This window comes from Bos grunniens, chromosome 12 (genome assembly GCF_055505025.1).
Source record: "Bos grunniens cultivar Pamir isolate PY7600 chromosome 12, Bosgru_T2T1.0, whole genome shotgun sequence".
In the NCBI taxonomy this organism is placed as follows: Eukaryota; Metazoa; Chordata; class Mammalia; order Artiodactyla; family Bovidae; genus Bos; species Bos grunniens.
In genome coordinates, this window is record NC_141176.1 from 29029469 (window position 1) to 29041843 (window position 12375).

The following is a 12375-nucleotide window of genomic DNA, read 5'->3' on the forward strand; positions in this document are numbered from 1 at the left end:
AAAAGCTAAATCATTCCTTGAAAAAACCATAAAATCTGAAAAAAAACGGGATCACTCGCAGTTTTCTTGACTTTGATCTCTTATTAGTTGGATTCCTTTTCCATCATGTGTCTGATTGTTTCTGATTCCTGAATTCCATTTATAAGTGACCCTTTGGACTAGACGAGCAGACAGAGGTCCCCGCTCTGCAGCTGCTACTGGGTTGACCATGGCTAATACTTTGGGTTTCCAGAGCGATGTTCTCTGCCAAGTCTTGGAACTCCCAGAGGCTGGTAGCTCTAATAGATGGTGAAAGTCATGCTTGCCTCCTGCCCGCATCTGCTACCTGCTCATTAGGCAGGAAATCTCCCTGCTCCTCCACTGTGACATCAGGGGAGTTGTAGACAGCGCCTCCCAGGGTCTGCCTCGTACACAGACGCCAGCAGATGCAATTCAGAAGAGAGGAGACTTCATTAGAATTTTCATCTGCGGTTTTAAAGTGATGGCACTCTTCCAAAAGACTGACCCCAAAACAGCAGCCCATCTCCTGACTCCCTTACCTGGTCGTCAGAAATTCAATGAGCTTGTTTGCCTTCTCATCTGAGTCGGCAGCTGCGTCCGCATCTTCTACCTCCTGGGTCATCTGTGGGAGGTTCCCACTGCTGCCTCCTAGACTGATGCTGGATGAAGTGGAGCTGGAGCTGAGCCCTGAGTCTGGCACCGGGGATGACTGGTCCTCTCTCAGGAAGTCGAAGCCACCTGGTGGGAGACGAAGTCCAGGTGGGATGTGCAGGGCAGGCAGTGAATGAGGTCGGGAGGTGTGCATCAGGAGGTGTGCCGTTATTTACATTTTTGGGGAAAAAAACACTTGATTTTTGACTATGGCTATGATTAAACACGGAGAAGGCAATGGCATCCCACTCCAGTACTCTTGCCTGGAAAATCCCATGGGCGGAGGAGCCTGGAAGGCTGCAGTCCATGGGGTCGCTGAGGGTTGGACACGACTGAGTGACTTCACTTTCACTTTTCACTTTCATACATTGGAGAAGGAAATGGCAACCCACTCCAGCGTTCTTGCCTGGAGAATCCCAGGGACAGTGGAGCCTGGTGGGCTGCCGTCTATGGGGTCGCACAGAGTTGGATACGACTGAAATGACTTAGCAGCAGGATTAAACAAGACTGGAACTCTTTCTTTGCTTATGGAATAGTTGCACTGCTGTGTAAACCAGTGTGATTTGGTAATAGATGGTGCTCTGCTATTTTCTACTTTGGTGTCTTTTTTTCCCCCCTTTTCTCCCCCAAGATACCACCTTTTATTTATCAGACTGGTAAAGACAAACAAGTTTAGTAATAGTAGGCGTGCAATACACACTCTTGAATACTGCGGGTTTAAATTAGTGCAACAATCTTGGAGAACAATTTGCAATATCAATAAAAAAAATTTAAAGACATCCATCTTTTGTTTGACCCAATAACTACAAACTAAGAAATGTATCCTGGAGATATACTGATTAAAAGTACATCAAGGTATATGAGCCTAGGGGCTCATGGAGGCATTTTGTATATTGGCCAAGAAGCAAAACAGACACAAACCAGAACAATTTCTCCAGGTGTGGATAAGAAACATATGAGTTAAGATACGTGGTTCAATGGATACTATGCTGCTGCTGCTGCTGCTAAGTCGCTTCAGTCGTGTCCGACTCTGTGCGACCCCATAGACAGCAGCCCATTAGGCTCCCCCGTCCCTGGGATTCTCCAGGCAGGAACACTGGAGTGGGTTGCCATTTCCTTCTCCAATGCAGGAAAGTGAAAAGTGAAAGTGAAGTCGCTCAGTCGTGTCCGACTCTTAGTGACCCCATGGACTGCAGCCCACCAGGCTCCTCTGTCCATGGATTTTCCAGGCAAGAGTACTGGAGTGGGGTGCCATGGATACTATGCAGGACATAAAAAGGATGGCATGGAACCATTTGTGCTAAGATACAAAGATCTTCAAAATACCCAGTCTTCTGATTAAGCTCACTTAATCAGCCTTTTTCTAACACTTAGCAAATCATTTGATGCTCTGGTGTTTTAACTGACGCTTTCTGCAAAAGAAGTGAGTGTGTGTGTCTGTGTGTGCATGCTTTCACACGCCCACTGACTGATGAATAGCTCTGTTACACATCTGTACCTAACTGTGCTGTAGGTAAATTATTCTTGGGTAACAGATGATTTAACTATATGACATGATACTATTTTTGAGGATAACAGCGATAAGTAGGTTATACACAATGTTTTGCATAAATGTGCCCAGAACTCTGAATGTGTATATTAATTTACTGTAATTATGTCTCAAGGTACATAGGGAAATGTCTGGCGCCTTGGTGACACCTGGTCTCAAAATGCTGCAGGCGGTCACTGTTCTGCACACTCTCCTCCATGGGTGTTCCAGACTCATGCTCTCTCAGTCAATGGATATTAATTTTTTTCATAACATATTTAATGAAAATATCAATCACAGTAATAATTTAAAAAGTATATTTGGAAATATGAAGGATTTAACATCAAGTAAAATAGTGCATGTTTATTGTGCATAATGGTGCATATTTTATCCCTTAGAAAGCCAGGGTGAGGGTAAAAGCAGAGACATTGATGTGGGCTCCAGGGACACCCCCAGGTACCCTTAGACTTGTGACACTGTCTCAGGCTCCCGGCCCCTCCTCCTTGTGTTACCTGTGTAGAGGTACTCGGGCTGATAAGCTGGCTGAACAGTTAGAGTCTTGGCTTCGCCCATCTCTCGAGTCTGCAGGAGCACAGAAGCAATGGCATGGAAATTGCTGTTGCAGGAGAGGGCAATCAGGAGGTGAAGAAGCAATTTTTTGCTGTGTTCAAAGACTTCGGGCCGGTAATGGTCCAAACCTGGAACGAAACGGTGCAATCTCTTAATATAAACAAACCTTCAGCTCGTCTGGATTCCAGGGATGGCAAAGATTCCAAGATGCCCGGGAGGAACACGAGGAACACGTCAGACGAATGTTTAGTTTCCTTTGTTAGTTTGTTACCGACATAAAGAAATCAGGCTTAGGAAAATCAGATGTTTTCTTCCTTAAAAAATGTTCTTCTGAAATGCTGACAGATGGACTTTTCTTGACCTCTCTGTAGCATCTGACATGCTTAGCATTCCTCTTTCCTGAGATGTTCTCTTCCCTGTTACTAAAGGTTTCTAACTTTATCTCTCTCTTTCTGAGTCTCCCTGCCTGGCTGATTCCTCTTTCCATTTTTTTCGCTCTGCACCTTGGGTATTTTAAAACCTCAGTGCTTAGCCGACCATGTTCTACATTCTTTCTCTCTATGCACTGACTGTGTCTCGGGGCTTTAAATTTATCATGGAGAACCAAAGCCCCTGAAAGAAGTCCAGCTTGTTTTGAGTATCTCTACAGAAGTAGCATGGATGAGGTACCATTCTCTGTTATGGTGCCAGGACAACTTTAAACAATGACTGATCAACTGGAATTATAGAGATGTCACAGAAAGGATGGTGAAAAACAGAAGATATTAGGTATTTCAGAAAAGCAGGATGGCCACGTAAAAGGGCAGCTCCCTGGGATGACTTGTGTGGCACTCTAGTGGCCAGAATTCCTCTGGGTCCCAGGCTTACCTAAGAAGACAGCATGGAGCAGCAGCGGGAGGTGAAGAGCCCAATCCTCTCTGACACTGTGGTCCACCACCATCTCAGTCATAAAGATGACAGCGACATTGCACCTAATCAGTGAAAGTGATGCCGTCAACGCCATGTCCGAAGAGGACGGGAACAGACCGACAGGCCGTTGGGGCACAATCCCGTCCAACTCATCAGCCTTGGAGAATTAGGTGAGACCCTGATTCCAGGAAAATGGAGTTTAACTTCTAATACAGCACAGAGCTCCATGAGGATAAGAAACTTCACTTGAGCTAATTCACATAATGGGGACTCTACTGGTCACTTGAAAACAAGGGCTGAGGGATGAAGAGACTCGGAGGACAAAGGTTCTTTTTGTTTAGCTGCTCACAATCGAAAAGGCATAACAGAATGAACGCCCACACTAAGGGCACGTCAAGGGAAACTTCAAAGGGCTGCAAGGCAGCTTTGCACACTGGTTAATGTTCGACCAAAGTCAGTCAGTATGCTGAGAGCTGCAGTTCAAGTCGCTTGTGTTCCCTCTGGTTTCAAACATCATTTCAACTGATGGGACCTGGAACAGGTTTCTCTTTTCATAGGAAGAAAAATCCAGTCAGAGCTAAGCGGTCACTCCCCTCTATCTGCACGTGCTACTCACCTGTGGAGTGGCCCCCGGGGGGTGATGGTCTCTGGGAGGTAGTCCACCAGCGGGGCCCAGCACCCTCCCGTGCAAGGCATGGGTAAGGGCTGCGGCTGTTTGGTCTCTGTGATAGTCAGAAGCCAGCCGGTGTAGGGAGAAATTGGGTCATCTGTAGTGTGAGAAGGACGAATGTGCTTCATTTACAGGGAGAGAAGCTGCTTGTTTTCCCAACTTGCCTTTTTAGAAAGCAACTTACAAATTTGTGCTTGTAAAAATAACTTCCTAACCATTCCATTTGGTGAGTATGAAATTATATGATCTAACCATTCCATTTGGTGAGTATGAAATTATATGATCAAATGGGCTGGAATTACTTGATTAAGTTTCTTTCATTCCTTTATTTCTTGGATATCTAATTTATAGTTATTCATTATAGACCGACTGAAAACATAGATACAGAAGAAAAACCCTACATCACGTGAATTCCCATCACTGTGACAACTCACTCCTTCTCTCGTCTCCTCCATCTCAGTAAAACGTGATTTCTTATTTTCAGTTCACTCAGGATGGGAGCCTGGGAATCCTCCCTGACTTCTCACTTATATATATATATATTTTTTTAATTTATTTTTAATTGAAGGATAATTGCTTTACAGAATTATGTTGGCTTCTGCCAAACATCAACATGAATCAGCCATAGTTGCTTATATTTCTAATAACCATGATGATGGTGGTAGGGACAGTAATAATAAAAATAATAAAGTCAGAACTAAGGGAGAGACAGCTTGGGCTTCCTTGGTGGCTCAGTGATAAAGAATCTGCCTGCCAATGCAGGAGATGTGGGTTTGATCCCTGGGTTGGGAAGATCCTTTGGAGAAGGAATGGCAACCCACTCCAGTATTCTTGCCTGGAGAATCCCATGAATAGAGGAGCCTGGTGGGCTATAGTCCATGGGGCTGCAAAAGAGTCGGACGCGACTGAGCAACTAACAACAGAGAGAGGTTACTTTATGTCAGGCAATGGTCTATATATTTCATGTATAAATAACCCAATATAACCCAATGATAGGTACCTATTATCCCAATTTTGTAGAGGGGACGCTGAGGTTAAGTAACTTGCCACCAGCCGCATATTCAGTAAGCTCTCCCTCAAAACAAACCCAAGAGATGACCACTTCTCACCATCTCTATCACTGCCATCCTGGGCTGAGCCCTCACCATTTCTCCCAGGAGGCACAGCCTCCTACCACCTCCCTGCCTCCATGCTTAACCCTCTGCAGTCTATTCTCAGCAGAGTGGCCAGAGTCATCCTCCTTTTTTTAAGATTTTTTTTTTTAATGTAGACAATTTTTAAAGTCTTTATTGAATCTGTTACAATATCACTTCTGTTTTATGTTTCATTTTTTTTTGGCCTGAAGGCATGTGGGATCTTAGCTCCCCAATCAGGGATTGAACCCACACCCCCTGCACTGGAAGGCGAAGAATTAACCACTAGACCACCAGGGAAGTCCCCAGAGCCATCCTTTGAAAACAGAAGTCCATTCAGAGTCCCTTTCTCTGCGTACCACTGGCCAGTGGCTCCCCTTCACACTCAAAATGAAATCCAGCATTCACTTCACACCAGGCCCTATAAGGCCTGACAAGACCTCCCTCCTGTTTCTTGGTTTATTTCCTATTTCGTGCCCTCTGCTCATTGCACCCCAGACACCTTGCCTTTCTTTGCTGTTCTGTGACCATGCCAGATGCTGTTCACCAACTTTATAGACTAGGTCTGAATCTGTTAGCCTGTCCACTTTATCCAAGGTGGTATTTTTTTTTTTAAATAAGAAAATACTTTAAAGAGGCTGCACCTTTCTTTTTAGATAAACCCAGACTAGGAAGCGCTGGGCCATGAGGCCTCTCCTGATCCCTTCTCATTCTTCTTAGCCCTGCTCATACCCTCAGGAATTCAGGCAGAAAATAACTACCCCTGACATATATCATACAGCCAGTCATAAGGTTTGGAACTAAGCTTGCAAACCTTTGCTTCTCTCATGGCATAGACTGTACCCATCACTGGGTAGCTAGAACCAAAAATGCATCAGGCAGGATCGAGTTACCAAAGTTCTGAGGGTACTTATGCCCTACCGGATGGACTGCTTCATCTGGGACAGCTGAAGTCAATTCTGTTACTTGACAACTAGAAAAGGATTTTAGCATTTATTTTATGGACTTTCTATGATGAGGATCTGTTTGAGTAGCTTGATTTCCATTTTTCTTTGACTTGAGAAATTTAAGATTTGAGCTCTCAGTAACCCAACTACTTACTCTGAACTTTAATTTCCCTGGTTAATATCAGTAATCACGTGAAGAATATTACTGACACATGACTCAATCAAATTCAAGTACCATACCCAGTAAGATGCTGTTTATGCCAGTATGACAAAGTTATAAACATTTCCGGGTAAAACAGAGGCCATGATGATAATACTAGACTACTCTTTTGCCTTATTTTCATTCACAGTAGTTTTTCTTTCCCTTTATACATACTTCTATTACTTTTTCTCTTTATCCCTAAAGCCAGTGATCTGAGTTTATATAATGACATGGTTGCTCATTTTGTTATAAATACCCTCTGAAAGTCACTATTTTAAAATACATAAGGAATGTAAAGTTTCAATACCAGAGGGCTCTGAAGATGTGTTTTCAAAATGATTATTACTTTTTTACAGTGTTTTCTACCAAATTCTGCGTCCTGAGCCCAGAACAAAGAGATACACTTTGATGGAATCAACTGGTCGAAGTGCAACAATATTCCTAATGTAAAACCCACAGTCATAGAATGTTATGCTTCTTTACAGCACGCCTGTCACATTCTGGGGAAGCCAGGATTCGACTGCCTAACATTTCCATGACTCAATTTTTCTGTCCTCAAAATTTTATGTTACCAAGGAGATAACATAAATTTTATGTATAGCAAGGACACTGTTCTTGAACCAACAACTCCATCCCTCAGGTATTGCTCTCCTCATCTATAAAATGTGGTCCTGCCTAGAACTAATGGTCTGTGCTCTTGAAATGCAACTGTTTGGTGTCTGGAAGGCCAAGTACCCTGATGGGCACAGAAATGAGGGAAAATGCATAAGCCTCCCCTGGCCCCAGCTTCATACTAACTGTTCTAGAGAAAGGTTTTATAGGGACACAGTTAAAACTTGGGCTTCCCAGGTGACCCTAGTGGTAAAGATTTTGCCTGCCAATGCAGAAGACGCAAGAGATGTGGGTTCAATCCCTGGGTCGGGAAGATCCCTTGGAGGAGGGGATGGTGACCCACTCCACTATTCCTGCCTGGGAAATCCCATGGACAGAGGAACTTGGCGGGCTACAGTCCATGGGGTCACAAAGAGCCAGACATGACTGAACACATGAGCACAGTTAAAACTCAACCTGAGTATGGCAATACCACATGGATTTCAGACATTCCTTCCGCTGATATTGTGAATGGTGAATTGCCTATCTGTGCATTAAGAAGTAAAACTGAAATGTAGTGTCATTAGAACTACTGGGTTGGCCAAAAAGCTTATTCGGGTTTTTCATAACATTGTACTGAAAACCCTGAACAAACTTTTTGGCCAACCTAAAATACTTAGCTCTCACCGTACTCTGCACATTTCCCACAAGAACAAAATAATTCAAAACAACCAGTACAAAAGCTCCGTGCGCCAACTTACAAATTGGATCTAACTCATGAGATATCATATTATGATTTCCACCCAAACAAGTAAGTTCCAGAAGATAGTTTACCAATTTCCTTACACAGCTAATATGTCACTGGGAATGTTCTCTGTTTCCAGAATTCCTACAACTTGTGAACAAGTAACTGAGACCACTCCCTGACCAATGACCAATAAGCGTACAACCTGTCCGAGACTTAAACAAAATCAATGAACGCGTTGATCTTTCCAGTTTTTCCAGCTTCCCAAGGTACAGTGTGATTCCTGGGACAATCGTATCTCCCAGTCTGGCATGGTTTTCACTTGGTCCCTGAGAAATTAAATATGAAAACAGATCTATCCTGGGTGAGCTGACTCACAAAGCTTAAAGGTTAAATCCACTCCCAAGACAGGCAGGAGAACTGAACGGAAATCTTTGTTTTCAAAGAGACAAACTTGTACTAGCTTTTTGCCAAATGCATCACCCAGGAAAAGGGCCAAGAAGACAAAAATACGGTTTTAGGTAGTAGCTCAAAGTCTTCCTAATTCTGATTCATCTACTGTTTGGTTTGTTTTTACTTTGAAGAGACTGACTCTCTGCATGGCAGGATTAAATGGTTACTTAATTATTTGCGGGCTTTTTACTGATCAGAACAAGAATAATCATGATACTCATTTTGCATTCACTAACCATTTGCCCTCCATCTGAAACCCCTCAGCCTGTTAGTGCTTACTTTTATCCTCATCGTATGAGCCTCCTGAGCTGTTGCTGTATCTTGACTCCAGACGCGTATGGGCTCTGATGACGTTACTAAACCTGCAAATACAAGAACGGCCATCGTGAGATATTGACACGTGTGTTATGTGCTGAGACACAAAAATACTATTATTTAGCGGTTGATGATGCTTTTCCTAAAAGAATACTGTAAACAGCGTACCCCATACATTCCCTTTGTGCTCAAGCAGGTCAGTGGTCACTCCTGCTCAGGAGCACAAGTTCAAACCTTGAAAAGAAAAACATTTGAAGACTAATATGTGTGACTCCAACTAGAAAATTATAACATCTGCTTGGAAAGAAGACGGGCATGATACTGAATAACACGAATCCTTGATTCACATGGTAACCTGGCACATGGTAGAAATAACGGCCGAAAGATTGAATCAGTGAAATAAGACAGACCCGGAAACATACGAAAATAGTTTCATAACAAATTTTGAATTTCACGAGCTTTAATGTTTTCCTTAAAAGGTTTTTAGGAAAAGGTACAAGTAGAGGTATAATACAATCAGAGGGCCTCTTTCTGTCTAGTCTTTCTGTGGCTTAAGAAGTAATCAAAAACAAACAAACAAAAAAAGAGGTCGAAGGATAACTTTTAAAAGAGTGTTTATTTATTTGGCTGCATCCGGTCTTAGAGCATGTGGAATTCCTGCTGCACCATGAGGCATGGCATCTTTCACTGCAGGGCTTGGACTCATTAGCTGTGGTACAAGGGGGCTCTGGAGCGTGTGCGCTCAGGAGTTGCAGGGCTCGGGCTTAGTGGTTCCACGGCATGTGGATCTTAGTTCACTGACCAGGGACTGAACCCACATCTCCTGCACTGCAAGGCAGATTCTTAACCACTGGACCACCAGGGAAGTCCCCAAAGTATAACAACTTCACGTGCATTATCTCGTTTAATCTCACTCACTCATCTTTGGGATACACACCATTTACTCTGTCACTGAGGAAACAGACAGAGTGAGGCAAAACATCTTGCCCAGCATCAGCCAAAGAAGGTGACGGTGGGGACACTTTCAAGGCTGTGCTGCCTCTGAGAAGGGGGGACGCGTGACCTCAGGCTGAGCTCTCGCTCCCCCGCTCGGTGACCCTGGGCAAGTTCTTTACCTCCTTGGGGACCCCATTTCCACACCTGCCTAAATGAAATAATAATAACAACACTTCAACATTTATTTTGTTGGGGCTGTTGTAGGAATCAAAAGGAAGGATGTGAGAAAGTTTCCAAAACTATGAGATGCCATCTAACTATAGAGTATTAATTATCATACTCTTGGATTTCTAGAATGCCTTTTCAGGGCACCAGAGACTTACAAATCAATAACATGTTTATCACCCAAAGATCTATAAAGTCAGGCAAGGGTGTGGCTTAGGGGAAATGAGGGTGAAATGGTATGTCTATTTATTTATTTTACATAAAATGATACAAAGCGTGGTTTGTCTGTATTATTGACAAGGTTTTCTATTGTAATTGATATGAGACCAATACTCTTATTTCCCTCTGAAAGTGGGAAAGTGCAGGGTCCCAGCTGTCCTCATCAATGTAGGGAGAGAGAGGGAAATTTCAGGAAAAAGTGCCTTTTCAGGATGTGCCATGAAAATGCTACTTTGTCCCAGGTGTATAACCTCAGAACACTGCCACAGTGATGTGACTGCTGAATTCAGAAGTGTATCAACTATAAAGCCTTTGGTTTCATTCACTCTGTAGACATTTGCAGCAGCTTTTTTTTTTTTTTTTAAAGTCCTGACAAGAAATCTTCCCTAGTAACGTTGTATTTCAAACATTCTTCATTCTCACATTTTTTGGGCTATTACTTTGTGAATCCACAACTTCTTTTATCAAAAGATAAAAGACATCTGCTGAGTTTCATACAGATCAGACCCCGTGATTGTCTAAATCAGACTAGTCCTTAAATGAAATTGGAAAAGTGACCAACTTATTACCTTCTGAAGAAGTTCTACAATCATATTTATGCTGATAAATGCAAAGATATAAACAGCACATGCAGAACCCAGACACCATTCAACAAGGAAGAAAAACAGGGTGATGAAAGAATCCCACATCTGTAGATTCACAGCAGGCAGAAATCTGCTAGCAACTCAAGATGGTGATTTATCTTGGTTTTACAATCGTCTTTAGGAAGGCTGGGCAGGGAAGAGCTATAGAACGGATGGTAATTCGTCTCTTTTCTTTTTAAGACAGTTTTAAAGGATTTCTAGGGGGAGTTTATGAGGCCAAGATGAAGGGGAGGAGAAAGCCCCTTCCACATTTCTTATTCTGGAGAAGATCAAAACCATAGCACAGTGAAGTGGATGCTTGGCAAAAACAAAAAGTAAAAACTGACTCCCAAGAGTAAAATCTGTTCCTTTGCTTTCCTGGTTGAAGAAACTAATTTTGGGTCTAGATCCTAGAAGAATTTCAAGGATTAAGCAGACTGAATAGTCTTTTAATATAAAAGTACATGTCTTAGAAATGTATCATAAAAATAACTCTGCTAAGACTGGGCTTCCCAGGTGGCTCAGGGGGTAAAGAACCTCCTTGCAATGCAGGAGATGCAGTAAATATGGGTTAAATTCCTGGGTACGGAAGATCCCCTGGAGGAGGACATGGCCACCCACTCCAGTATTCTTGTCTGAAGAATCCCACAGACAGAGGAGCCTGGTGGGCTACAGCCCATAGGTCACAAAGAGTCGGACACAACTGAAGCGACTAAGAGAAAAGCTAGAAAGATGAAGTGTTTCCCTAAGCTTTCCCTTGCTGATTCTTCTCAAAATTAATACATAAGCAACTTTCTGTGGATTACTAATCTCTATTCCTGTATTAACACAGATCACCAGAAACTTATATAGCTGGTTTATTGCTTTTAGTTCCTTATAAACAGTCCTTTCATGGCTTTTATTAAGGGTTGATGTATTAAAAATACTTACAGGGCTTGTTTCTGCATATTTTACAAACTGTTATTTTAATTAAAAATATGTATTCATATTATTGTTTAACTGAAAAAACTACATGATAAATACTTCTTAGAACCTAAAGGTACTTATTTAGTTGCTGTTTTTCAGTCGCTCAGTCACGTTTGACTCTTTGTGACCCCATGGACTGCCAGGCTTCCCTGTTCTTCACCATCTCCCAGAGCTTGCTCAAACTCATGTCCATTAAGTCAGTGATGCCCTCCAACCATCTCGTCCTGTCGTCCCCTTCTCCTCCTGCCCTCAGCCTTTCCCAGCTGCACTGGGTCTTTTCCAGTGAGTCGGCTCTTCACATCAGGTGACCAAAGTACTGGAGCTTCAGCATCAGTCCTTCTAATGAATATTCAGGATCGATTTCTTTTAGGATTGACTGGTTTAATCTTCTTGCTGTCCCAGGGACTCTCAAGAATCTTCTTCAACACTACAGTTCAAAAGCGTGGCTCAAATGGTAAAAAATCCACCTGCAATGCAGGAGATCAGGGTTCAATCCCTGAGTTGGGAAGATGCCCTGGAGAAGGGAATGGCTACACATTCCAGTATTCTTGCTTGGAGAATTCCATGGAGAGAGGAGCCTGGTGGGCTACAGTCCATAAGGTGGTGAAGAGCTGGGCATGCGTGAGTGACTCACTCACACACACACACACACACACACACTTATTCTTTTACCCTGATTCCCTGTAGCTCAG

General features: G+C 43.0%; 1 protein-coding gene across 10 annotated transcripts in view; it reads right to left on the bottom strand.

The window, feature by feature from the left end:
• Positions 1 to 12375, bottom strand: part of FRY (FRY microtubule binding protein) — a 326671-nt gene that overhangs the window by 54704 nt on the left and 259592 nt on the right. For all 10 annotated transcript variants that reach the window (XM_086329430.1, XM_086329429.1, XM_086329431.1 and 7 more), the window contains 5 exons: positions 8679 to 8761; positions 4275 to 4425; positions 3617 to 3720; positions 2692 to 2877; positions 540 to 738 (listed from right to left, as the gene is read on the bottom strand). In XM_086329430.1, coding sequence (XP_086185556.1) covers positions 540 to 738; positions 2692 to 2877; positions 3617 to 3720; positions 4275 to 4425; positions 8679 to 8761 — 723 coding nt within the window. The remainder of the gene's footprint in view (positions 1 to 539; positions 739 to 2691; positions 2878 to 3616; positions 3721 to 4274; positions 4426 to 8678; positions 8762 to 12375) is intronic.